The sequence below is a fragment of the Acanthisitta chloris genome, unplaced genomic scaffold, assembly GCF_000695815.1.
Source record: "Acanthisitta chloris isolate BGI_N310 unplaced genomic scaffold, ASM69581v1 scaffold26880, whole genome shotgun sequence".
NCBI lineage: Eukaryota > Metazoa > Chordata > Aves > Passeriformes > Acanthisittidae > Acanthisitta > Acanthisitta chloris.
In genome coordinates this window covers 10,458-37,906 of record NW_008652622.1, presented here as the reverse complement: position 1 = coordinate 37,906, position 27,449 = coordinate 10,458, and the positions used below count along the sequence as shown (strand labels likewise).

At 36.6% G+C, this 27,449-nt stretch overlaps 1 protein-coding gene across 1 annotated transcript in view; it reads left to right on the top strand.

Moving 5' to 3' along the window:
- Nucleotides 1–27,449, top strand: part of PLEKHH2 (pleckstrin homology domain containing, family H (with MyTH4 domain) member 2) — a 49,901-nt gene that overhangs the window by 16,754 nt on the left and 5,698 nt on the right. The window contains exons 5-25 of the mRNA XM_009077966.1: nt 537–618; nt 2,574–2,756; nt 4,487–5,475; nt 6,467–6,542; nt 6,988–7,082; nt 7,702–7,846; nt 10,033–10,169; nt 11,188–11,298; nt 11,561–11,647; nt 12,163–12,321; nt 12,995–13,075; nt 15,525–15,704; nt 16,477–16,585; nt 16,689–16,801; nt 18,906–19,085; nt 20,741–20,838; nt 21,305–21,482; nt 23,698–23,853; nt 25,267–25,364; nt 25,749–25,890; nt 26,596–26,741. Of these exons, the coding sequence (XP_009076214.1) occupies nt 537–618; nt 2,574–2,756; nt 4,487–5,475; nt 6,467–6,542; nt 6,988–7,082; nt 7,702–7,846; nt 10,033–10,169; nt 11,188–11,298; nt 11,561–11,647; nt 12,163–12,321; nt 12,995–13,075; nt 15,525–15,704; nt 16,477–16,585; nt 16,689–16,801; nt 18,906–19,085; nt 20,741–20,838; nt 21,305–21,482; nt 23,698–23,853; nt 25,267–25,364; nt 25,749–25,890; nt 26,596–26,741 (3,545 nt within the window). The remainder of the gene's footprint in view (nt 1–536; nt 619–2,573; nt 2,757–4,486; nt 5,476–6,466; nt 6,543–6,987; nt 7,083–7,701; nt 7,847–10,032; nt 10,170–11,187; nt 11,299–11,560; nt 11,648–12,162; nt 12,322–12,994; nt 13,076–15,524; nt 15,705–16,476; nt 16,586–16,688; nt 16,802–18,905; nt 19,086–20,740; nt 20,839–21,304; nt 21,483–23,697; nt 23,854–25,266; nt 25,365–25,748; nt 25,891–26,595; nt 26,742–27,449) is intronic.

Sequence of the window (27,449 nt, the reverse complement as noted above, 5' to 3'; positions counted from 1 at the left end):
AATCTGGAGCAGGAGTTTGAACCGACATCTTTTACCTCCTAGTAGTGGGCTACAGCAATGGTTCCTTTGTTCTTTCCTCCTGTAGAAAGACACTTGTTCTGTATAAAGTTCATTGGCACCTATTTTTTTTAATCTCTGCTGTGGGATGGTAGGAGGTATTAGCAGCACCATTCCCTCTGCTCACTCTTGGGTTTGCCAAGTGGCACAGAAGTTTGTAATTCCAGACCTCTGCTTTTATTAAAAATGCCAGTGCAGATTTCTTTTTTTCTTATTTATTAAGGCTTTTTAAAGCACTCTTGGGTTTGCTTGGTTGGGGGAAAGATTTTAACAGAAGTTGAGCAAATCATCATTGCAGGGTATTTCATTGTTCAGAATAAACAAATGTCTAGACTGGCATTTGGAGAAGTAGCAGAGAGGAGCTTACCTTTGAACTAGCTTTGTCCTTAGACAGGCAGAAATTCAGAGAAAATCTAAATGATGTAATGACTTGAAAAAATGTTTCACCAGTGGATGAGATTACATTTATATGCTTTTAGTTAGAGGTGGAAAATCAGAACCTTCGCTTGATCAACCAAAAGCAAACCAAAGAGATGAAAACAGTGCAATCTAAACTGCAAGGTAAATGTACAAATCTTTTAAAAGCTTCTTTCTATATGGCATACTTCCTTCTATACCCTATTGTTTGTGCATCCACATAACTGAAAATACTCTGTGAAATCACAGAGATTTCAGTTAGTATGAATTGACAATTTTGTTGGGTGAACAGGTACCTCTGTTATTTGTGAAGTTCTGCAAGTAGCTGGATTTTTCCAGATTTATCACAGATCTTTGCTTTCACTGCTTTATAGCATAGGTGCTCCTAGCATTGTTAAGGATTACATGAATGTCAATCTGCATCTGCTTTGTCTAGCAAATGGGCAGCTGGGAATCAGAATTGGGACCAGACCTTTTTCATTTCCACATTTGACTGCAGTGATCCAAAATCATAATTCAGCCAAAGTATCACCAGGTTCCTCTTCAAGTAGATAGAGTAAATTTTAAAATCATAAAATGTAAATAGGAGAAAGAGGACTATCCCTTCCAAAGAGCATTAATTTGCATTAATCAAAGTTGAATTTTATTTGCCACCATGTTGTCTGTTCACCAACTTTCTTAAGTCTGTCTGAAGGTTGCCACAGTCCTCTCCATACTTGGTTGATCTGACACTTCACTATCATCTGAAAATTTTGTTAGTTTGCTGCCTATCTCCCATTTTTTGATAATATGCCTCACATATACATGTAAATACACAGATATTTAGAAATGTGTGTGTACACACGTAATCTGCATGATATATGAAAATATATTTACAAAATACACAATATGAAGCTTTGAAACTAAGATGCACCTTTCTGTTAATGAGGAAACTATTGTTTTGTTTCATTGCTATTTCTGATCAGTAGCAATTCTGTATACTTCAGCACTTAATAGCTTTAGTCATTCTTTTCTGAGAGATTTATTCAAAGGCTTTTTGAGACCCTAAGAAATTGCCAGGTGGTTTTCAACACACATTTACTGATATGGTCAAAAATATTAAGAAATTTATTACTACTTCCAGTGTCCATGTTGGTGACAGGCCAACATTGCTATTTCTGATCAGTAGCAATTCTGTATACTTCAGCACTTAATAGCTTTAGTCATTCTTTTCTGAGAGATTTATTCAAAGGCTTTTTGAGACCCTAAGAAATTGCCAGGTGGTTTTCAACACACATTTACTGATATGGTCAAAAATATTAAGAAATTTATTACTACTTCCAGTGTCCATGTTGGTGACAGGCCAACATGATTATGATAAAAATATTAAGAAATTTATTACTACTTGCAGTGTCCATGTTGGTGACAGGCTATAGATTATGAAAATATGGTACTATTTTAAACAGTTTACAGATATGAGTAAAGGAATTTTGATCCTGCATCTGCCACAGAGATTTTTATGAGCAGAGGTGGACAGCATTGTTTCATTACAGTTTCTGGAAGAATAGCTGTCCCTAAGGACAGATTTCATATTGTCAAGGCAGTTCATGAATTTATGCTTTCACTTTCTTTTGAAGTCCTCCATATAGACCTTCTAAGCCTGTTATCTTACTCCTCTGTATTTGCTGTAGCACCTATTACAGTTTCTCTTAATATTTGTATCTGAAAGGAAGGCCCTCACATATTTTAATACTATTGTTCTACAGTTTTTTCCATATTATATATCCTAGAACAGCCCATAGGTATAATTGCTGTCATAGCAGAATAAAATCAGGTATTTCCACTAGGTTTTAATTCTGTATTATGTGCATGTTTTATATTTTATTACTGTGAAATTGTTAAAAGCATTTTTTTTCTTTCTATGTTAAATTTTAATAACTAGAAATGTAGCTCTGGGTAGGTATTAGGTAGATGTTTATTCCTATAAAACTTTTAAGTATCTTTTTGCAAAATTTTAGTTAGCTTAAAAAAACCCTGGTTTTTCACTGCAGAGTAAAGAGACCAGTGGCATAGCTTGCTGTATCCCATTAACACAAGATTTCTGAATTACTGTTCTTCAGAAGCTACTGGCAAGAAATCTGTTACTTCAGCACAAAAACCTGGAGAGTGTCAGCGGCTAAGCAGTTTGACTTTTGGATGCTTTTCAAATAGAGCAAGAAGTCCTCAACCATCTCCTAAATTTGAAGAAATAAGAAAGTGTTCATCTAAAGAGTCAGACAACACTGAAGCCAGAAACATGCTAGGTACCTAGTCACCAATACTGTCATTTTATTCCCACACAGGTGGAAAACTAAAATCAACAGCTATGTTAACGTACCCAAACCAACTGTTTTCAAAGTACATAACAGTAGTCTCTCCTTCTTCAGTGCTAGTCTTCTGTTACTAAAAAGAAATCGCATTGAGCACTAGAGTCTCTGTAATACCACTGATACATTATTTGGCAGCACACAGTGGCTGATGGGTGCTTTGTCTGCAAAGGAAAGACGTTGTGGCCCAGGTTTGCTCCACAGTAGTGTAAGGAGTTTAAGGCTGACAGTCCCCCAGGGAGAGATGTTACATCCTTATGCCTTGCTAGAGTAGAGTCTCACCTAAGTTCACTTTCTGTATGATTTGTCTATGCTATCACCAGTGTCACAGTGTTAGTTTTATGCCCTAACTCAACAAGATCGGCTCAGTAATTTTTAGTAGGATGATCAAGGTCAGAAGAAACAAAAGAGACTCTCAGGCATCCTTTCACATCATGGTTTCCTGTCTGAAGGAGAAAGCTCCCGATCAGTTCATACAATTTCCCCAACAAGCCCTGATGTATGGTACTGCCAGCAAATTGGTGTGCTCTCGTGCTGTTACAGGCATAAGCAAATCCACTGCAGTTTGCTACTTCCCTTAAGTGAAGAAAAACTTGGGAAGGAGACTCTGATGCTTCACTTGAATCCCACAGTACTATTTATGACCTCAGTATTTTCTCCACAGTTAATCATTGTATCCAAAATAGCAAGTTGGGATCTGTAGAAAATCAGAAACTGAAAGAGATCCTATGAATGTTTTGTGTATTTATATGACACCAAGTTCATTATAAGGGTGGCTATGTATGATTATTATTTCCATTTTATGGATGAGGAAATTGAAATAAGAGTAATTTTTTCAAGGGAAAGGATAAGAAATAGAACCCTAGGCTTGCCTAGATGGAAACAGATCAACTTTTGGCACTTTAATGTAGACTAAATTAAAATCTTCAGCTTATCCAATCCACATTAACGTCATACAACTATTTAACATTAACTGTCCCAAGTGCCTGCGCATCTGTTTTAACTCAGGAGCATGCAGGCCTCACTAGCACATTGCAAGCTGTAGCTCTCTCTTGCAAAACCAGGTAAAAGTGAACAGCAGAAACAAAGCTATTTTTAATTCAGCGTCTTGCCTTAAGTATTTTCCATGAGCCTTTCTTGTATATCTTAATCATTCACCACTGGGAATACAATAATAGCTTGCAGAAGAAATTTCTAAGTATAAACGCTGCAGAAATGCTCAGAATACTTGATTTGTTAATGAAAATATTTTCTGACAAGCTTTTATTAAATTTTAATTTTCCTTAGATTCAATAAAGCAGCTAAATTTGTATGTCCTCTTAAGTATTTGGCTTTTTGTTGGTTTTGTTTCTTTGTTTGTTTTCATACATACATGGTTTACTTGTGGCTCCAGTCTCCTTATCTTTACATTTATTGCCATTTTTAGTTCAGCTAGATCTTTGAGTAATGTTTGTTACATTTTTTTGGCAAACATAACTGCAACTTCAGTCACTTTAAAAATTTATAATATTTTTCTTAATGTTTATTATTTACAGTATTAAAAAACTTAATGTGCTTGTGCATTTGAAATTATTACCTACTTACTATTTGCAGACATGATGACAAAACCCTTTATCGCTCAAGTTTGCTAAAGTAATTTTCTCATGGTCATTATATTTCTCCTCCAGAGAAGGATATCCTGGAAACTACCTTTGCTGGTCCTGCACACGAGACAAATAAAGGTCAGAAGTCATTGCAACAAAGGTCCTCTGGTTCAGAGCAGAACAAAAATGGGAGAACAAGCTGTTCATCCAAAGAAATAGACAGTGACTTGTCAAAGAACTCATGTACTACTGGGAGTGACTGGAGCTCAGATGAGGGTGGAGGAGACAATAAAGGACTGAAATCCAGGTGTGCATCGACTCTTTCAAGTCACACATCTGAAGAGAATGCAAGGTACAGTAGAGTGGGAAGTGAAATGTATTTGACAGCATCTGATGACAGTAGTTCTCTATTTGAAGAAGAGAGTTTTGGTGTTCAGAGGACTCAGCAAAAGAAGCTGTACTCCTGGCACCAAGGGGCCCAAAGGAAAGGACAGAACAATCCAGGTGGAAAGTGCAACTCTGACTTCACAAGTAAAAAGAAAGACCAAGATAGTTCTTCAGATGAACTGAATAAGAAATTTCAGTCTCAGAGGCTAGATTATTCATCATCATCCAGTGAAGCAAATACCCCAAGTCCAATTTTAACCCCTGCACTGACACCCAGATACCCAATTCTAGCAACTTCTGCAGGTTCTCAATGCACAACTCCATCAGATTCTCCCTCAAATTTGCCACCTCCAAAGTTACGGACTCCTAATGTTTTTAGTTTAAATTCAGCAGTAGCCAAGAAACACTTAAGCCAGCCCCAGCTGAGTTCTGACAGAATGTTTGGTAGAAATAGGAATGCCATAAGCATGATACGTCCGTGGAGACCTCAGGAAACAGACATAGATCTGGTGGATGGAGAAGATACTGATATTTTAGAGAAAATGGAGATTGGCTGTGATGAAGGAGTGTTTACCTATGACTGTACTGAAGCACAAAATACTGAAGCCCAGGAACCTTTTGATAAGACCAAAAAGGGTGCTAGCTGCAAACCTCCAACCCCTCCATTACATCGATTTCCTTCCTGGGTAAGTGTGACTATAGATATTTTTCCTACTGGTGAAACTAACTTTATTTTCATGCCTCTCTTCTATGATTTTTGTTGCCTTTATCTTATTATCTGTTTGATGACAAGTCAGGGTGTTAGCATATCAGAACTAAGACTACAAACTCAGAAGCAAGTTTATTCTAAGCAGAGTATTTCTGCTGTTGAAAAACACAGTCACTATTTTGTAGATAAGACCAATTTTTTTCATGTCATATCTAAGTTAGATGTGTCTTTTTGAGTGATTCAAAGATGTAATGCTTGTGACTACATTTACTTATTTATCTGAACACCAGTAGATCCTAAGAATGCTGGTGTCAGTGCCCTTCCTGTAACCACTGTACCCCTCACCATCTAGACAACTAAGTCAACAGAAGACAACTACAGGTTACAGAATTTATTGATCACATTTCCAAGTAAGATTTTAAAGCCATCAGTCAGGAAATTAAAATAGATACTAATACGTCTTGCACAAAACCCAAATTAACTGTCAAGACTCACTGATTCTGCAGTTCCAGTGTCAGAGAGTTATTAATGATTCAGATGAATAATGCTTTAATGTAACAGCTTCTCTCTATATATATTTTAGTGCGTTTTTTTCATTATAGATTTTACTGTTGTAACCTTTTAACAAAAAGTTGTTGAAAAGTTGTCTTCTAATGGCATTTCTCTGTTCTTAACACACAATCTTCCATTAAAAAGCATTCTCACTATAGCTTCTGTGGCACCTGATAATAGTATCTTTAACAATAAGTTACCTACAGGGCAAGCATTTTATGAAAAGTGTTGAAACAGACTATGGATATGATGAATATGGCATATAAAAGATGCCTTTTTCAGCTGCTATTGACAATGTCATTTTATGAACCATTTCATCACATAGTTGCACTAACACAAAGACTAGGAGGTTAAACAGAAGAAAAGTAATTGTTATGTGTTAATTATCTACCATCAAATCTATTCTGCTTGTATAGGAAAGCAGAATTTATGCTGTAGCCAAATCTGGTTTAAGGATGTCTGAAGCTTTCACCGTGGAATCTCTTAACAAAAGTAAGTGGTTTAGTTGTTCATTGTCTCATAAGAAAAACAGTGATCTCTAAACAAGGACCTCTGAGATACTTTTATGGAGATTTAGTTATCAGCTATTTAAAACCTAGAAGATCTTTCCATTGTTTTCTGTTACCCTGCCTCTTGACTTTGTGCTGAATTTGTACTTTGTTCACTCTGATTTACTTTCAATTCATTTTGAAGATACTGTATGAGGTACCACAGTAAGGGCTTATACTTCCAATTTAAAAAGGGTTAGTGATCATGACTGTAATTTATGTGTGCTTCTTAAAGCATTGTAAATTTCAAAAAGCTAAAAATCTCACATCCAGAACAGTTCAGGACTTTGCTTTTATAGCAGTTAAACAATGCAAAAAAATTAGATTTTAACTTGGTTGATTGAGGGGTAAATTCAAAAGGTCATTTATAAAATATGTTGTCTTTTCAGGTGCTGTTTCACTACCTTCATGCTCCATATCTGGATTATATACATCTCTGATATATAAGAACATGACCACTCCTGTCTACACCACTTTGAAAGGGGTAACTGTATTACTGTTTAAAGGAAATTTTAAAATACCATCAGGCTTCACATCCAGGAACTTGCTGTTTCAATTTGATATTGCCATGCCAAATATGTCATAAGATGATGTTTAGAGATCACAGAACCCCTGAAGTAATCGAAATGTCAAATAACTGGGAAAAAACAGTGCTGCTTATAAAATGTTACTAGCCTTCTTAGATTCCTAGCTGGTTTTTTCCAAAGGCTTGTTAATTATTGAACAGAACCACATGGTGTTCAGTGTTATAATTAAAATTGTGTGTATGCATAGAAATGTCTGCATCAGTGCCAAAGGTGTTTCTAGTCACATAACCAGCAGTAACTAATCAGAGCATTGTTTGTTTTCTGGCAGCCTTTTGTGATTTGGAAAGACCCATGCCTTGAGCTACTTCAGGTTTCTGTTTTAGACCATGGGTGTGGTTGAGTGTACAGAGGACAGAGGGTATTCAGTTTCATGTTAATATTTGTGTGCCAAAACTCACAGCCCAGGCAAGAATGGCTTTGAATGTTATGAAGCCAGCAGAGCTCTGCCACAGTATGAAGGAAATGACTGGTACCTTTTATGCAAGGTATCAAAGAATGTTGTGTTCATTTCTGCAGAAAGCAACTCAAATAAGCAACAGCCCATTTATAGATGAGTCGTCAGGATCTGAGGAAGAAGACAGCTCTCGGTCCAGCTCAAGGACTTCTGAGTCTGACTCTCGAAGCAGAAGTGGTCCAGGAAGTCCTCGGGCTATGAAACGAGGTAGGCAAAAACCATAAGAGCAAGTAACTTCTGGGAAGTTTGGAAAACTAGGCAGTTTACATGATCTTCTTGGAAATTGATTTCTTCTGTAAACAGTGTGGACCTGTCAAGGCCTAGATCTACTATTCAAGCAGGACAAAGGGCTGTTATACACTGTTTTCTTTTTATTGCTGTTATTATAGGTGTCTTTTTAAGGCATTAGTCTAGTAGCTGGCTGTTGTCATGAGGGAAAAGTTGTACATATATACATTTAAAGCAAGAACTTGTACATTAAAGCAAGAAGCACCATTCAATCTATACTTTGTCAAGCCAAGGACTACCTGTGACCTTTAACTGTAGATAAGTAAAAATGATGTAGAAAAAATGTCATTGCCATCAGAAGAAAAACCCCACATATATTTAAGTTTATAAAGTGATTTCATGTGATCAGAAAGCAGGTGGAGAGGTTCCCTCAACTAATTATTTGGTTGTCACCTCATGTGATGAAAGACTTCTTTCATTTTTACAGTGATTGTCTCAAGGTCCTGTGCAAAGATTTAGTTCAAACACTTGAATCACGTAATGTCCTGTGTTTTGTGGAAGACTGATCTGAAAATTCTAGGTAATTGTGTGTTTTCCATCTGCAAAATGGAAATAATATGCTTGATAATATTGAAAGATACAGTGCTTCCTCATAGGGTGACATTATCAGTGTTATATCCCTGCAAGTATTTCTTCATTGGGTAGAGCAAGGGAGATGATGATCCCAGTGAGGCCAAGTGTTAAGATCCTTCATTATATATTGCTTTACAAATGCAAAATAACATTATTCAGTCATCTGAATATATGTAAAAATACATGTAAAAATCCCAGTTAGCAGGAACTCCATTCAGTCACTGTGGAAAAGGCTGACAGCCACTGGTACAGTCAGGAGTTTTCCAGTGCCAGCCACACGTGGAGTCCAGTCCTGTTTCCAGTGATTTAGGTAGTTTTGCTACATGAATGTGAAAAGGCCCCATAATTCCTGCTTCCCTGCAGATCCATCTTGCTGAGCAAAAACCAGTGTCACAGCTGCAGAGGCATCTCATGTTACACAACAAGAAAGCTAAATTGAGTAATTGAAAAGCTGGTTTCACCTACAGTTTATATCCATATCTGTAAAATGGAACCATTCCTTTTGTTCGTGCTTTCTTCTCATGAAGTATTCCTTGCATTGTTTCATGATGGAAACCTTTCTTAACCTCAAAACTTACATGTACATATCTTTTCTGAGATCACATTATTTAAAAATCCAGGCAGTCACAAATTTCACCAGAAGCATAATTACCTTGCTGCATATATTTCATAATAGGTCCTACATGAGGAGAGCAGAACCCCCTCTGAAAGCCCAGGTGGCTTACCAAAGCAATAAATGAGAAAAAAGAAAAATAAATAATAAAATTGGCAACTGAGTTTGGAAATGAATGAATCAGAGGAAGGAAGGCACCTTCATTTCAATCATAGAGTGTATAACCTTCCAGAGTAGAGCACTAGTCCTTACAAAAGGACATGTTCACATGTATGAAAATAGGATGAATGAGGGAGGAGTTTGAACTTTAATCACTGATTCACTGGAATTGAAAATAGGGTGCATTTTTTTTCAGGATTAAAGCTAATAAACTCTAAAAAAACCCTGAAATCTGGAATTCAAATCTTTAGAAAACCTCAGTATAAAAATTCATACTAATTGCAAAATACAGTCACCCACAGCTTCAGCACATCTCAGATCTTGAGCTTGGCTTCTTAGTACACAGTGATAGAAAGGGGAGGGGGAAGGTTGCTTAGTTTAATTGAAGATGTTGTATTTGTTTTCTAGAGAATGAGTATCATGTATGGCAGTAATTCTCTCCCTTAAAAAAAACCCTGTGGTAATGTAACAGAAGGTGATACTATATGTATATATAAAAGACATTTATTTGTTGTTTCATTCACAGGGGACATAAACTGTTTAATTATGAGTAAAATAAGAATCAGATGTTAGCACTGTGCTAATAGTTCAGTGTGCTGATATTTTAAAAAAACCTTGGTTGCTGATGGATTTATGTTGATACCTACATTTACCTGCAGATTCTGTTCAGATACTCTTTGTGCATGGGTATTCTGATCTCATGTGTTTCTAAAGTAATTTTTAAAAAGTATAAAGAACCATCTTTCTTCTTTTAACACAGGTGCATCTCTGTCTTCTGTGACCTCAGAAAGTGACTATGCAATTCCTCCAGATGCTTATTCAGTAGATACAGACTATTCAGAGCCAGAGCAGAAAGTTCCGAAGACCTCATCCTCATCCAGTGATAATGGAAAAAATGTGAGTACTGAAGTTCAGTGAAGAAGTGCCCCTGTGGTGCTATGCATATATTTATGTTCAAAGACTGCTCCCAAATCTCTATCCAGCCTTGCTGACTCACAGACTGCCTTATGAGTACAAATAGCAAAATATACCAGCAACAAGTTAGCCATATAAGACTGTAATTATTGAAGGAAAGTGGAGGATGATTCTGAACTTTCTATATAATGAAGGAAAATGGGTTGACAACTCCAGAAAACAATTCAAAGTACTTAAGATTTCCTTTCTTGGAACCAGATCTGGTATCAGATTGCATTTGAAATACTAAAATCATCTTAAAATGATTATTATTATTTGAATATTCAGGGAAATAGTACAGCATTTCAGGAAGGAGCTGAAGTCAGAGAAATCATAAATAGAGTAACATGTGAGGACAAGTGAAATCAAACCATTATGGGCTATTGGTCAGTCTCCAAGAGTTTTTTTAGTGGCTTGTGTTAGTAGTTAGTGTCTTAACTTGCAAGTGGATTGACTGCCTGGTGATGAAGATTATTTTAAGCTTTCTTCACAGAGCAAAACTGTAACTCTTTTCTACAGGTATATACACTAAAAGTTTGTCTTTGTTGTGAGGACCTCTGAATTACAGTGCTCTATATCTGCTCTGCAGGTTAGGCCCTGAAGTTGGAAAAAAACCCATATTGTATTTGTTTTGTTCCTTGCTTAATGTAAATAATTAGAAAGTAAAATCAGAAATCATTATATTCTTCATTCTTTTGTGTAGTTTGGGGCAAATCACTTACTCTCCTTCATGTACTATAACTGTAAGTAGGGATATTAATTAGTTATCCCATGTGCATGACATTTGTCTTGATGCTTGTAAAAACTGTCATTGGACTAAAAGTCTCATGGAATACTGTAGTTATTATTTAGCATGCTTTTAAGTCATTAATGTATCTGTGTGTCCATTTATACATATTTCTGAGAGGTATAGGTATATATGTGTATCTAACTACTTTTTATCTAACTTCTAAATAATCAGGAACCCTTGGAAAAGTCAGGATATCTGTTAAAAATGGGTGGTAAAGTAAAAACCTGGAAGCGACGGTGGTTTGTGCTTAAAGCAGGCGAATTGCTATACTACAAATCACCAGTAAGTACATGAAACTTACCTACTATTTCATATTAGATTGTTTTCTTGAGAATCTAGGGCTGCCAGAAGAAAAAAAATATGCATTTCTGGTGTCCGATCGGTCAGAGAGTGATTCTGGACTTGCCTCCTTAAGGGGTGTACAATGTACATAATGTCTAACTAGGAAGTGTTTATCAAGATTAATGTTTAAATGAGTTCTATAATTATTTACTGATATTTGTTGGTAGATTTAAAATATTCTTTTTCCATTCTTTCCATACAGAGTGATGTCATACGAAAACCTCAAGGTCAGATTGAGCTAAATGCATCCAGCCACATTGAAAGGGGTGATGGAAAACAAACAATTCAGGTGCCTGCTGTTCTCCTCTGTTTTAGTGTTCCCTCCATCCCCCAAACCACCCCCTTGTTCCAGTCCCTATTGCACCAGAAGTCTAAGTGTGGACTTGGAATTAAATAATCAGTACCCTTTGTTTGAAACCAAAGAATCATATCAGTTACAGAAAATATAAAAAGGCCAACACGGAGTCTTGTTTGTATTGCTACAAGGTCAGATAATCACAGAGGGGATATAAATAAAGAGAGTAGTCTTGGAGCCAGCCATTGGTGTTGAGAAAAGTCATTTGTCTGAAAGGAGATAAATGGTGTTTTCTCGACTTGCTGTCCTGGAACTTTTCAGATAAAGACTTAGAAAGAGTCTGTGTGCTCTGCCTGGCCACACAGTGTTCCATTGATGAAAAGTACCTCAGGGAAAATAAACCCCCCAAAGTTGTAAAACTACGTTGTGCAGTATATGGTACAACCCCCATGCTGTGGGGTCAAATGTATAAAGTTTTTGAAGCTCAAGATTCTTCTGTTACTACATAGCTGACCACAGAAAAAAGAACATACTACCTGACTGCAGATTCCCCCAACATCTTAGAAGAATGGATCAAGGTACTACAGAATGTTCTCAAAATACAGGCTGCCAGCCCACTTTTCATACAGGCTGAAATCAAGCCAACCATGAAAGGATTACTTACAAAGGTAGGAAAACTCTTCTTCCCCCAGTGTGCTTTATTCCATATTTCTTAAGAATAATAGCTAGATAAGAATGGCCCTACAATAAAATAAATACAAGCTAACAGACATGTATTTGCTTTCCCAGCTCTTAGCAATGTGAACAATCCAGAAAGACTACCAACTCGCCTCCTTTGGGCAATGTTTTTCTTCTGGTTATTTGATTTGATTTGGTTTTTCTTTATGTCTTTTTAATTCGTTAGTTCCTGTAAGTTCTCCATTTCTGCTCAGTGGTAACTTTGTTCAGCATATGTTTCAGTAGCTAATTGACCGACCTTGTTTCAGTGGAGTGCTCTCTTTTTCTGCTCTCTTCTTTTTTTTACTCAGTGGGACACATTATTTCAAATTAATAAGAATATTGAATAAATGGATATTTTTCTTTCAATTCTTCCATTTACTTAGCTTCCACTAATTTAGGCCTGATTCAAAGTCACATGGAAAACACTGGCCTTACTATACTTTAGATGAACATCTAATGCTTTGATTTCTGTGCCCTTAATACAGTTATGCAGTTTTATTTTTTTGTCTAGTAATGTGGAAAGGAATTTAAACTAAGGCATTTATTCCCAATATCACCAAAGTTGGTGAAAAGTGGTCTGTTTCTATGGCTGTGCTTGTTTCTCATGTTCTGTAATTACAGGTGAAACATGGATATTCCAAAAGAGTTTGGTGTACCCTAGTTGGAAAAATTTTGTATTATTTCCGTAATCAGGAAGACAAGGTAGGTCCCTTAATTTGTTTTCCTGGTGAATGGAAGATAACATACCTAAGTAGACTTTAAAACAGTAACTTGCAGTTTATTAAGGTCTAGGTATTTTACACAGCTTGTCAGCTTGGAAGGCTCCTATCTTATAACCAGTATCCAAGGCACACGTATTTGTCTCCTTTTCCTACAGGACATAATAGATATTCTGCATCTTATCCCTAGCTGAAGGGGAACTCTTATTTACTGACAGTTTGGTGTCCCTTTCTGACAGGCATGAGACTCATCAGAGAAGACCTAGCTGTCATGTATTTCTGGACACTGACCCTTTCTAATGTATGTTTGCAGTGGGCATGACTGAAAGTTTCAAGAATGTAAATGTTCTCTTTATCCCTCAGCTGACTTCCAAATCGTGTTTTTTGGTATATCACTGTACCTCCACAGTGCTGCAAGGACTAGGACACTTTGTAGTCATACTTTTCACCTGTCCTTTTGTTCTCAAGGCATTGTATTTTGTCATCAAGAAATATGTTGTTAATGGAGGTGTGTCAGGAACAAGATTTTGGAACAGTCCACTGAGCTGTTATAACTAAGACTTAAAAAAATGCACAAATTCTCATTTTTTGCTTCTGTTCTAACCAAATAATCACACTGGAGCCAGTAATTAGTAGTTTTTATAAAAAGCTAGTTATTCCCTTTGTTGTCCCTTCCTTTTTTCATCATTTTTAAACATGCAACTAAACCTTATTTCTAAAACTATACCAATAAGATAGCAGTAGTCATCCTTCATAACATTTTATTTTAATTACTCTGTAAAATAATGTAACACAGGGTCTGGGAATCAACTGACTAGAGTATTAATCTCTAGCTCATCCTACAAAGACGTTAAAGTTAACTTGCAGTTTCTCCTACAGAGAAAGGTTGTTTAAAGTATCTATGTTTACAGTATCATAATTTACACACCACTGAAGATTTTAGGGTTTGAGCATGTCCATTAGAAGCATTTAAGAATTTTGCTGGACTCTTGAGAATATTTCCTTTACATTTGGAAGAAATTTTGCTGCCCTTTTAAAGTAAAATTGAAAGTAATTTGCTGACTTGTAATAAAATAAGAATTTAGCTTTTGCAAGCAGAATGTGTATGAAAGGTTTTCCAAAGCTAGTTCATTTATAATCTTCAACAATTTGCTAATTAAAAACGTGTTTTCTGTAGCTGAATGTGTCCATGCAAAAATAAATTACACAATCTGCAGTGGTTAGTACAGCAATGGAGTCCATTCCAGTGGCCTCCTTTCAAAATGGAATTCAAATTAAAAAATCAGCCAACTGTGTTTTAGTTAAACTTGGTGAATAAATCAGTCTTGATTATTTACATGTGAAATGGTGTCTTTTAATTCTCAGAATTTTACTTCAATGCTTCAGAAGTGCTACAAAAATATGAATCACCATATTCATCTTTAATTCTTACTAGTGAAAGCACTGGAGTAAAGGGCCATCACTATGTGATGTTTTCTTCATAAATGATAACATTATTAACAGCTCACTGTATCAAACCCTGTTCAAGAAGTCAACCCTAGGCTGAGACAAACTTGCCACCTACTCTCCAATATGGTATTTTCAGTTTGTAGAGTATTACTGAGAAGCCTCATCTGCTTTTCACTGGTGTTGAGATTTCAAGACAACTTACTTCAGGCTTATACTTGAGAAAGAACAGTGGAAGGGAGTGATCTTTGCATAAAGTAGCCAGTAAGGACTGTCAGCCTCTGTCAGTCCTGTCACCCAGTTGTGAAAATTTCATGCTGTCTTTATGTTTGTTGTGGCTTCTTGTTGATAATGACTGTGAAGTAATTTCTTCTGTGAGAATTTCCTCTTGAATCACTTTTCATGTAATATATTTCCTGATAGATGATGCTAACCACATAAATACTTGAACAGTCAAGTACTGTAATGTGTCAGACTGGAGAATGAAAAACAGCTTGGAGGTCTACTGCACACAAAATTTACCTTTTGAATTTATAGCATAAACAAAACAGATACAACAACAATATACTACTGTCCTCTGGCATAACGAGATCACAGTTAAAGTTTTAGGCTTGATCTAGGGAATTTTTGCTTGGGACCAGGTCTGGAAACTCTGAAGGGTTACCTCTCTCACCATAACAGACATTTATTGCATGAACTAGGTACAGAGGCAGATCTGGAAAAGAGTTTTTGAAAATATCTCAGATTTTGGCACTTAGCATTCTCCTGCTCTTTGCAACAGCTGGCTTATCTGACATTCCTTGGCAGGGCTGAAACTGAATAAATAAAATGGGTATTGATGATGATTCATGCTTTTCTTTCTATTTGTGGAATAAGAAAATAATGGTCAACAGCAATAATAAATAAATATAATAATATAGTATATAAAACCAGTGTGCACTGAACTGAATATTTCCTCTCTCATCTCTTCTAATATTTACTTTTAGTTTCCTCTTGGTCAAATCAAGCTTTTTGAGGCAAAGGTCGAAGAAGTTGATAGATCCTGTGATTCTGATGAAGATTATGAAGCTAGTGGTCGCAGTTTATTATCAACCCATTACACTGTTGTTATCCACCCCAAAGACCAAGGACCCACTTATCTTCTTATAGGATCCAAACATGAGAAGGTAGTAAATGGACATTTTTATTGAGTTTCAGTAACACATCTATGAGTATGGTGCTGTGATATGAATATTTCTGGAGCAGGAGGAGGACTTACAAGTCATCTGGGTTGTAGTTTGATACAATAAGCAAGGAGAAGGTCCTTCTTCATTAACATTGATCAGAGTTTGTCTGCTAATCAATGCTATTGTAGGTCATCCTTTTTAAAATGGACAAAAATAAGCAGGTTTGCCTGTATAAGGACATAGTGCAGAATATCATATATGCTGTAACTGGAGATTTTTGCTCACATACACTAACTTGTAGACAGACCTGTAGCAGACCTTCCTGAAATGTTTTGGGTACTGGCACCCATTTTCACTGGTAAGACTAAGAGTAGGAAAGACTGCCCTTCTGAAGTGAAGGAGCAATGGTTAAAACCATTGTTATTATTATTGCATCACTGTTGAATTTGTTTTGTTTTCTGGCCTCATCCTTGGGTGAGCAGGATCTGGCAGTGATAAAAAGACACTTGTGTTAGGTTTCTGAAGAGGAAAGGAAGAATGTCCTGACAATTAGACATGATTTCTGAGGGTGAAGACTTCTGAAGAGAGCCCTGTCCAGTCTTCCTTGTTTAGTATTTGTAACATAGAGACCGCAAATACATGTGTATTCAACCAAAGCCAGCCTCTTTTGGGCTTCAAGTAGGATGGTAGTGTTTCAAGTTGAGGGCAAAATCTTGAAGAAGCAGCTCCTTCCAGCACAGAATGAGTAAGCTGCTGTGTTTTTCTCCTTTAGGACACGTGGTTATATCACCTGACGGTTGCAGCTGGAAGTGCCAGTGTAAATGTTGGATCTGAGTTTGAACAACTTATTTGTAAATTATTGAATGTGGAAGGTGATACCAGTAAGTTTGGTTTTGTCCCAACATGCTAATCTTCCAGTTCCTATGTACTGAATGTACTTAGGAACGGAATTAATTGCAAAGTCTATGTATTTTATGTGTTTAGCTTCTCAGATTTGGAGACATCCTACCCTTTGCCACAGCAAAGAAGGAATTACTTCCCCTCTTACAACTTTGCCATCAGAAGCCTTGCAAACTGAAGCAATTAAATTATTTAAGGTAAAACCATAGCAGATGCCTTTTTACTTAACTGAATTACTATTTTAGCTAAAGAATGGCTATTAGTTGGCTTCCTAGAGATGTTTCACGGATAAGAAAGAAGAAAAGAGAATTTTATCTTTAGTGGAGGTAACTAGTGGACAGCAGCAGAATGTCCTCATATTATCTCACCAAACACTACAACTTCCAATGTAAAGAGATCACTTTTAGTTGTGAGGGAGCAGCTCAGGCTTCAACCTTTAGCCTTCCTATTTATTTGATAAGTTATTGATAAAGTGCAAGTTAATAGAAAAATCCATGGCCATCATGAATGTTAATACTTGTATCTTCAAGTTCATAGCCCCAGAGAACCTAACAGCATGGAGTGATCTCTGCATTCAGAGAACTGTATCTGAAATACCATTTTTTCCATTAGATTCAGGAACAAAAAATAGTAGGTGAAAGTTTTGTTGTAGATACATTTAAATCAGCTGGGAGACATTTTAAAAATCAGGAGAAAGAGAAAGCAAAGTTTAAGTTTAAGCAAGTCATGGATTATTTCAAATTGAGATAGAAAGTAGAGATTGCATTGCTGGTTTTAATAAAAAGAAAATATTTTCCTGTGAAGTAGCTGTTCTTAAAAGACCGATTAGATACTCAGCAATAGAAATAGAGAAAATATTCCTGAGCAAAATCATTAAAAGTATTTCACAGCAGTTTTTTGAATTCACTTTTTGAGATTTTCATACACCTTTAAAAATGCACATATGTATATCTCCCAGTAGTACTGGAAAGGCTATATGATTAAGAGGCACATAATGGTTCCTAACTGCTGAGCTGCAGCAAGTTTCTTGAGCATTTTTGTCTGCCAGGAAGACTTTACATCTTTCCCAGTTAAAGGCCAGATAGGTGGTTGATACCCGTGAGAGGGAGTATGCTGCAATACCATTAACCTTCTTTCAGACTATAAAGTCTATTTCAGAGACAAAATAAAATTCTGCTGTTCCTTTTTCTACATGTTGTGAAATAAATTACAAGTTGGAAGGCATGGAGCTTGGATAAATTAACTGTTTCCACAGAACTTATACAAGTCTAAAGACCAAGTTCCCTGAAGGATCAACTGTCTGGAGAATTTTGATGTAATGGTTCAGATCTAGAAAGGAATTCAAGACAAGCACCATATGTTCCGTCACAGCCACTTGTAGGCAAACTTTGCATCTGGTTTCTTTGAAGTGTTTGAAGTACTTTAAAGAAGTACATCCATGTTATTTTCTGCAATCCTGCAGCATGAAAATTGAAAAAGGAATGTTCTTCTCCAGTAAAAACAAATTTACATCTATTTGGAAATCACTTTTCAGACCTAATTCAAACCACAGACACTTGCCTAAAATAAATAAAAGATTACTTGTATGACGTTTATAGAAACTTTGTGTATTTGAAACTTCGTAGGAAAACCCACATATTTTCAGATAGACTAGAAATAGATAGGGCTTCCATCCATTTTTTTGTATTTTTGCTTGTATCTCTTGAAAATTCATCAGCTATTATGTAGAATAAATGCAATACATAAATAAATGCATAATGCTTTCTTCTAATACAGCACAACAACAAACACACCTGGCTTTCCTGAGGGATAGGAAAGGTCATATTTAACCCACAGCAAAAATACCAGTGAAAGCCAAGATGTACATCAAATGGCTCTGAGTTACGGTTTTCTTATCTGTGTCTATTGTGCTGTGTTGTGCTCACTACTTACACAGGCATTTCACATTGTCTGCAACTGAGAGTTGTAGACTTGGCATTTCCAAGTCCTGTAGATGGGTAAGCTGTGTTCAGCACGTCCTTGCCTACCACCACAACTGTTGCAACTCCTGTTAAGAGTTCACTCCATTAGACACAGAGTGAAAATCATGGGGTTTAGCAAGTTATTTTATCCTAAGTCTCTCTATATCACCTTTTCAGCCCCTTTTCACTCCTTTTTTTGTGGAACCAGCAGGGTTTCCTTAGCCAACTGGTAAACTTACTAATTGTGACTTTATAACACACTTTTGTTGTGCAGAACATCTTAAAGATTTGTTGGAGCTTTATTGTATGTAAACTCACTTGCTTATCATTTTGTATTTAGACCTGCCAGTTGTTTATAAATGCTGCAGTTGACTCTCCTGCCATTGATTACCATGTATCTTTGGCCCAAAGTGCTTTGCAGATCTGCCTCACACATCCTGAACTTCAAAATGAGATCTGTTGCCAGCTTATTAAACAGACTAGACGTCGACATCCACAAAACCAGGCAGGACCAATACAGGTAACCCACTGTTCATTTTAATGGTATCAGTTTCAGCAGCAGTGAAGGAACTACACAGACTGTTTAGAATGGTAAAGAGGCTCTGCTCTTCTGTAGCATCTGCTTACTTAAAGTTGGAAAAAAACCTGAACTAACATCTTATTACTGCTGTGACATCCTGACTCTCCAACAGAGTACATGTATCTCATAGTAGAGTATAACTGCCCGTGCTGTTTTTAAAGGGTGGACATAAATCAGGTTATTTTCAAGTTAAGTGTTGAGTACCTACAGAACTAGGAGATGGATCAGAAAATGGGAAAAGAAGTTACCATAATAAGGCTTCTGTAAATGACATGTTTTTCTCTTGCCACAGAAAGTAGAACATGATGAGCAGACCTATGAGCAGATGAGGTACCTATTCCCTACAAACAGCTCATATCTGGGATATGGCCAATATGTGGTGAGACACTGGAACAGGTTGCCCAGAGAAGCTGTGGATGCCCCATCCCTAGAAGTGTTCAAAGGCAGGTTGAATTGACCTTGGAGCAACCTGGTCTAGTGGAAGGTGTCCCTGCCCATGGCAGGGTGGTTGGAACAAAATGATCTCTAAAGGTCCCTTCCAACCCAAGCCATTCTGTAATTCTGTCTGTACATTGCTAAGACATTCAGAAAGCTTTTGTAACAGACATAGCATGTTCATGTCAATTAGCACACACTGAAGTTATGTATGGATGATGGAATTTAAATCTACTATAATCCTTCTTCAGTACTTTGCTTATCACTGGCAAGGTTTTCCTTCTGATGCAGATAAATAAATTGTTGCTATCATAACACACTGATAAGATTTTTGAGATTTAACACATTCAGTACAATGTTTTCAGCCTTACACTAGGTTTTATAAGTCCTAAATTCATGCTGTAGTCTCCTACTCTTCTTCTGCTGCAGTGTATACCTTCATCAGAGCCAATGCCATCCTCCATCAAAGTACAGATATATGATGACAGGGAATAAATATCTCTGCCTGAGCTGTCAAATTTCTATTTAATACCAGGCAAGTCAGATAAATCAAGATAGAGAAAAACCATTTTTAAAATTTCAGTATGAAGCATTGATATATTGATTGTGAGAAAAGTACTTGCAATGTTATTAAGTGTACATCCAGGATACATGAGAGTAATCTGTAATAAGTGAAGCCTGTGGACACATGTTGAGCAATAAAAATACACCAAAATATTGAATAACTGGTTTTCTTTCAATAGTTACTGTCTACCTTGGTAGGAGGAAAATGACTTAGGTGTTGATTCATAATATATGTAATAGGAGAGCTGGATTAAAATTGCACAGGTTCCTCCTCCTTTCATAGTGCTTAGCCTTGCAGCCTTAGGGTTTTTTTTTCCCATATATTAGCTGCTTTTTATATAAATTGAGCCCATTTCCAGCCCTGATAGAAAGACAAGTAAACACTGGTCACACAAGTAAATAAAAAGAGAGCATTTTGGCCTTCCCATGAGGTGACATGCTTATTTACTCAGCTTTTTCTCTGTGTTTTGTTTTCTTTCATTCCTATTTCAGCAGTCTCAGCTTGGCACAGTAAGCTGCACTGCTGGCCAGCAGCCACAGCAGGAAGTTTTACATTGTAAGATGTTTAAAACAGTGAATGTATTCCTTTTGTTCAGGGCTTGCAGCTCTTGGCTCTCTGCGTTGGACTCTTTCTGCCCCAGCACCCATTCCTTTGGCTTCTTAAACTTCATTTAAAGAAGAATGCAGATTCCAGGTGTGCCTGAATATTATTACCCAGCTAATCAACTAGTCTTTCTGAAATACCTTATTTTTGTTCTTTCCTGTAATATGTCAAATCTTTTGACATACATTTTCAAATGAATTACAGTAGATTGCTACTAAAATTTAGTACATGTTACTTCAGTTCATCACTTGGGAAAGTTACCATTTTTTTGAAAAATACTCTTCAGTGGAACTCTTGACTGTGTGTTGCAAAACCACGAAAGCCAAAATATGGCAGTTACACAACACACCCTGAGCCGTGTTCATCTTTGGCACAATTCTGTTGGTCTCGGTAGACTAATTCTCTTTCTAATTCCATGTGCAAAAAATCTGTTGGAAATCTCACAGAGTGAAATTAGAGTGCTCCTCCCATCCGGCATTCCCAGGGAGATTTACTCACAGTTTACTATCCTTTCAATCAGATCCCAAGAATTGCCTTATTTCTTTTTTTGTCACAGGACTGAGTTTGGGAAATATGCAATATATTGTCAGCGATGTGTAGAGCGTACCCAGCAGAACGGAGACCGAGAAGCCAGACCTTCCAGGATGGAAATCCTTTCCACTCTTCTGAGGAATCCCTACCACCATTCACTGCCCTTCAGTATTCCCGTTCATTTCATGAATGGCATATATCAGGTAACAAAATCTGAGCTCTCCCAACCCCTTGCTGTTAGCACATCCATGAGTTAGTAGATCAAGAAGAAAATTTTAACAGTTAAGGTAAACATGGTTCAAGTTTCATCCTGTGTCAGTGCTAGCCGTGCCAGGCACAAGGTATTTGCAGTCTGATTTGAGCAACAAAGAGTAAAGGTTTGGGGGGAAATCTTTACAAGAAAGAAAGGAAAAAAAAGTAAAACCTATTAATGAAAAATAGCAAAGTTCTATTTCTTATTTAACCTGACCACCAGATGAATGAATTAGGCTGAAGGAAAGGGAAAGGTATTAAATTCCACTTTCTTTTATCAGACATCTTGGAAGTTAAATATCTCAGTGAAGGCCTGGAAGCACAGCTGTAACTTCCATTATCAGTCATGAAGGATAACCATATTTGTTCCAGAACAAACATGGCTTCGTTCTTAACTCTTCTGGGACATCACTAGTCAAAGCATGTAGGAAACCTTGCACAGGCTTTCATGCATGCTGCTTCACATCCTGGTTTGTGTTTCCAGCTGTGAGAGATGGCTGAAAAGGGTTTTTTAACAATTCATATGTCCTGGTTCCAACCAGGACAGGGCTAACCTTTGCAGCAGCCAGGAAGGCACACTAGGACCCTGAGGTTATTCTATACCACCTCATGTCATGCAGAGTGGATGGAGGGGCTGAGTGGGGCCCTTTGTTCCAGTGCCAGTTCAGTCAGGCACAGTGTGTGTGTTGGGGCAGTGCCAGGCTCCGCGTGGTGAGCGATCGTGTGTGAGTCGCTCGCCTGACTTGTACACTCAGTTATTAATATAGTTGTTACTGCTCATTTTCTTACTTCAATTCTGTCTCTTAGTAAATTGTTCTTACTCAACCTGTGATCTTTACCTTCTATGCCTCCAATTCCCTCCATATCACTGCAGGGGGAGGGGGTAGAGGCACATGGTCTGGGAGGTTTCACTGGAACACTAAATTGTGGAATACCACTCCTAACCCACAACATCATAGTATTCCTGGACAGAAAGGAAGTTTTTATATGAAATCAAATCTATATCAAATAAACTCTTCATTTCAGGTCACAGAAGAATTCTGCTTTGTTTCAACTCTAAAATTCTTAATTGCTTACTGTTTGCCCTGGAAAACAGATAATACCAACATGTATTTAAATCATGCTAAAAGGTTTCAAAATTGAAGTTTGGAGAAGAAAAGGTGTAACTGCTCATTAATTATTTACTGCTGAAAATTATATAGTTCCAAGAGCTAAGAAAATAGTAAATAAATATAAATTAACAGGATCAGCAAATAAGCAATTACAGTAGTATTGAAAACTCCTGTGTTCGTCTCTGAAACTAGATTAAGCAGATTTTTATTTTGATGCCTCTGACGTCCAAAACAGAAATCCAAGATCCTTTTTCAAGAAAATTTTTACCAAGAGTAAAACATTTTCAACATGTCAAATATAGGAAAACACCCTTAATAGATACTTAAATGAATATCAGCAACTAGTATCTATAAAAGCCATTTGTCATCTCTTACTAAAATGCCTCAATACTAGTAACAACAGACAAAAATTTGGATTTGGGGAAGTAAGGCTCTATATATTACTGACCTATGTAATACTGACAAAGCAACATTTGTAAAGTATTTTGAATCTGCCAATGTAGATCTGCCATGTAATATCTCTCTGAAGCTGCAGATGATGAAAAATGATTAATTGATCTCATTTGCTTCACCGTTATATTGAAAAGTGTAGGAAACAGTAGTCTTTTCATTTTCCAAGTGGTATTGTTATAAAAAGCTCAGATACAAGACTGCTACCTGTTATATAAATTCTGAAGCAGAAGAAATTCAAGTGTAGCAAGTGCAAAGAACCCACTATAAAGAAAGAAAACAGCCCCCAAAATACTACATTTGGAAGCATTTTGATAGTGACTCTGATTTGATAAACAAAATGCAATTAGGTACAATCCACTACAAAGTTAATTTTTTTTGGATGGAGAAAAATTCCACTAAATTGACTAACTGACATGTGGAAATCTTTTCCAGACACTTTATGGAAATTTTTTCTTTCCAATGACAGTAAGTTATTCACAGAGGATGGAATAGGTCTTACAGTCTCACTGTTATTCTAGAGGTATTACATTTCAAAATCTTAGCTTCAAGGGGGGAAGGGGTATAAGTTTGATAGCAAATTACATTTTGGCTGCTTTTTTAGGTTGTTGGGTTTGATGCCTCTACCACAGTGGAGGAATTCCTCAACACCCTGAACCAAGATACAGGGATGAGGAAACCAGCACAGTCAGGATTTGCACTGTTTTCTGATGATCCCTCTGGCAAGGATATAGAGCACTGTCTTCAAGGAAACATCAAGGTAAACAAAAGCCTTTAATGAGCTCTGCATGTAAGAAACCAAGGAATCTTCATTTCAGACAGAACTGTCTTCAGACAATGTAAAGGAAAACATTTTTCAGGCTGAAAACTGTCTTTAGGTTTTTTTCCTTAACATGAAAGTTGCTTTTTCAAAAAATCACTTTTTCAATTGCTGAAATTGTTTCAGTGAACTATATTTAAAAGCTTTCTCTAGGAGACTGATATTATTTAGAGAAGTAGCAGCTGGGCTAAAAAAAAATAAGCCGTTATTAATCACAGTTCTTTAAAACTGAAAAGCAATTGGAGTCCAAGATGAGTTGAGAGATTTCAGTAACCATTTCTGCTATAGCTCCAGAAGATCACCATGTGAGGTCTAAAAGGTCCTTGATACTGGGGTGGAAATCCTGGAGAAAAAAAAAAAAGGGTTCCTTCTCTAAATAAAGAATTACTAGGGTTCACTTAAAGAAATTTCCACCATTTGGCTTGTTACTGTTTTGAATTCTGAATTTTAGTTCCCTCTACTGCTAGAATTAAATTCTTTGCAGTAGAGTGACAAAATCCAATATAACCTATGCTGTAGTAAGATATTAAATATTTTTCAAGCCTTTTAGCAGCTAGCGACTAATGAATTTTTTGTACTTTTACCAAGTGGTTTTTTTCTTCACCCTTTGGCCAACGTTCACAGCTGCACTTCTGAGTTACCGCCAGGCCTTGGTGACAAGCAGGCAGTGTCATCACAATCAGCTGTCTCCTTGTACCAGAAAATTACCATATGGAAAGCAAAATGTACTTACTTTCTAGGTAACTGTAACTCTAGAAGCTATTCACATTACTGCTTCCAGGAAGGCTCTTAGGAAGGTGACATGAAGCCCAGCAGGGCTCCTAGAACCTCAGCTCCACCTCCTTCCCATCTGCTTAACTAACCACCTGCACTGCTTGTTGGGAACCACTTTTGCTGCATTCTTTAACAAACTTCATCCCAACTCTACAGCAGTTACTAGAAAGGACCTGAAAAACTCGGGTGTACAGCAGAAAGAGAAGGCAGAGATCAAAGGCATTTGATTAATTATATAACAACTCTATAATTGCACATTCATTGGCTGTGGCTAAATCAAGTACTTGGTCTTTCCATATAAGCATGGTATGGCTCATTTCCAAAGGTAGTGTATGTGTGTTGCAGGATAAACAACAAAAATGTTAATTATTAAACACTCCAACTAAAAAATGCAAGTAAATTTATACTTCAGTAAGTCTGAAAATTCAAGCTATCATGTTCATGTTAAAAATTCAAGCTATGTATGTTTCTGATATGTAATAGGTAAGAGGATATTAAAATAAGTTGACAATTTCTATTCAAAAGTGTTTTCAAAGAGGAAGACATGGCAAAGTCAGTTTTGTATTGCTTTCCTTCTAGATCTGTGACATTATTTCAAAATGGGAGCAAGCCTCCAAAGAACAAAACCCTGGGAAATGTGAAGGCACAAGGACTGTCCGCCTTACTTACAAAAATAGGTTTGTTAGCAAGTCTAATATCTCTGCCTTGTCCCAAGATTTGTTTTTTAGTTTCTGCAGAGTTTCTTCATCTGGAAAATATTGGCTGACTCAAAGCTCGCAACAAAAATAGTAAATGGGTGTAACTGGAGATTTATTTTTTTTAAAATATACTTAATTTTTTTCCAGTTATTAAGAGGTGAGCAGGGCTGCAAAAAAAAGGCAACACTGAACTCAGAGGACTGAAATGAAGTATTTGTCTGCTGGTTCAATTACGAGTGTTGCTCTGCTAATGTGTTTTGATGCTGACATAAACATGTCACATTCAGAGCAGATACTGCTAATCCTCGGGGCTAATGCATTTCCCTATCTTCTTTATTTAATAACTTTCTGTCTTTTCTGTAGGCTTTATTTTTCAGTTCAAGTACATGGGGAGACAGACAGAGAGAAGCTGCTGCTAGTGTATCAGACAAATGATCAAATAGTCAATGGACTTTTCCCTGTAAACAAAGAATTAGCAATGGAATTGACAGCTCTTCTAGCTCAGGTAATCTTTATGCATGAGTGACTCACACAGCAGTTTTACAGGTGAAAAACGTGAATAAAGAAACTGGGCCAGGATTGCTTGACAGTCAAGTGACCTCCATTTTTAACATATGTAGTGCAGGAAACAGACGGAGCTGGAATCTTTGTGTAAGGGAACTCTGGAAATGCTTTACAGTATACACTGCTGCTGGCATCAGTGAGGCTAAAACATGCTTTACCTCTTACACAGTCTTGGATTAAATATCATGTACCATTTCTTCAGTCACTACTCCTTACATGACTTCTGCAAGTTAATACTCCAAAGTAACAGCTGCTTAATGAAAGTCTAAGACTCCTTTACTAGACATTGCCTTGATAAGATCTGGTTTATTTAAAAACAATTGAAAGCTCAAAGGAAGGTTATTGAGAAAGTTATTTGATGTTCTTATTCAGTAAATGTAAACTGGTTTGTGTCATCTAGAGATGTAGCAATCTCAGAGCAGAACTAGTATTCTATTTGCACAGTTGATATTTAACTTTTTTCCATGATAAATAGAAAATAAGGAAATTCCTTGAGTGACTTTTTTTATCAGTGAAAAATACATATTAATTGACAAACTGGTTTTCATTTTATACCTGGTAACACAGATGAAAAGATACTTCATAATATCCAGCTAGAAAATTACTCTGGAGTAACAAAAAATTTTCTTCATGAACTTGCCCTTAGGTAGATATTGGAGATTTTGAACGGCCTTTCTCAACTCCAGCAGGGCAAGTCACTTCCCAGTCCAAGTCCAACCAAACATTAAAACAAGTTTTGGAGAGATTTTACCCTAAGAGATACAGGCAAGGTTGTTCAGAAGAACAATTAAGGTGAGATGTACTTTTTGATTCATGTTCTTTAAAAATCTAGGAGTGAAATGAGGAAGTTTTAAATTGTCATTTAGTACTGTTGTGCTGTATTTGCCAAAATCTCTGCTTGAAACTCATTTTCTTGCTATACTGATGAACTCATTTCCTCTGCATCTTTCTAATTTGAACAAAGGACCATCATTAAGCACACATTCCAGCAAAAGCTGTACCAGTTACTACATAGTGTTACAAAACCCAGCGATTTTGAAATTCTTATTTTTCTTATTCAGCAAATCTAAATTAGACTAAAGAGTTACTGAAAGTAAAGAACATGAGGATCTGATCTGTTTGCTCTTCTGATGTGCAATCTCTGGCAGCCAGTCAGATTGGCAATATGGAACTTACTGGACTTGCTAGTAGGACATAATTTAATTTAAAATTAATAACCAGCAAGTCATTTAACTCAACACCTACTAACATGAAGACAAGCAAAACAGTGTAATATATTATCCAAAGTCAATGATACAGCAGTTTTGAAGTCCAATAAACATTATAGAAATGTTTCCTCGTTCTTCAGTACAGCGTTGAGAAAATTTAAAGCTATTATCATATGCACATAGTAACATTATTACATACTCAGAAGACAATGGGGCATTCAAAAATAGATGCACAACAAATAGAAACTTATGCTATTAATTTCAAAGAAGAAATTATAAGAGGCCCTAGATT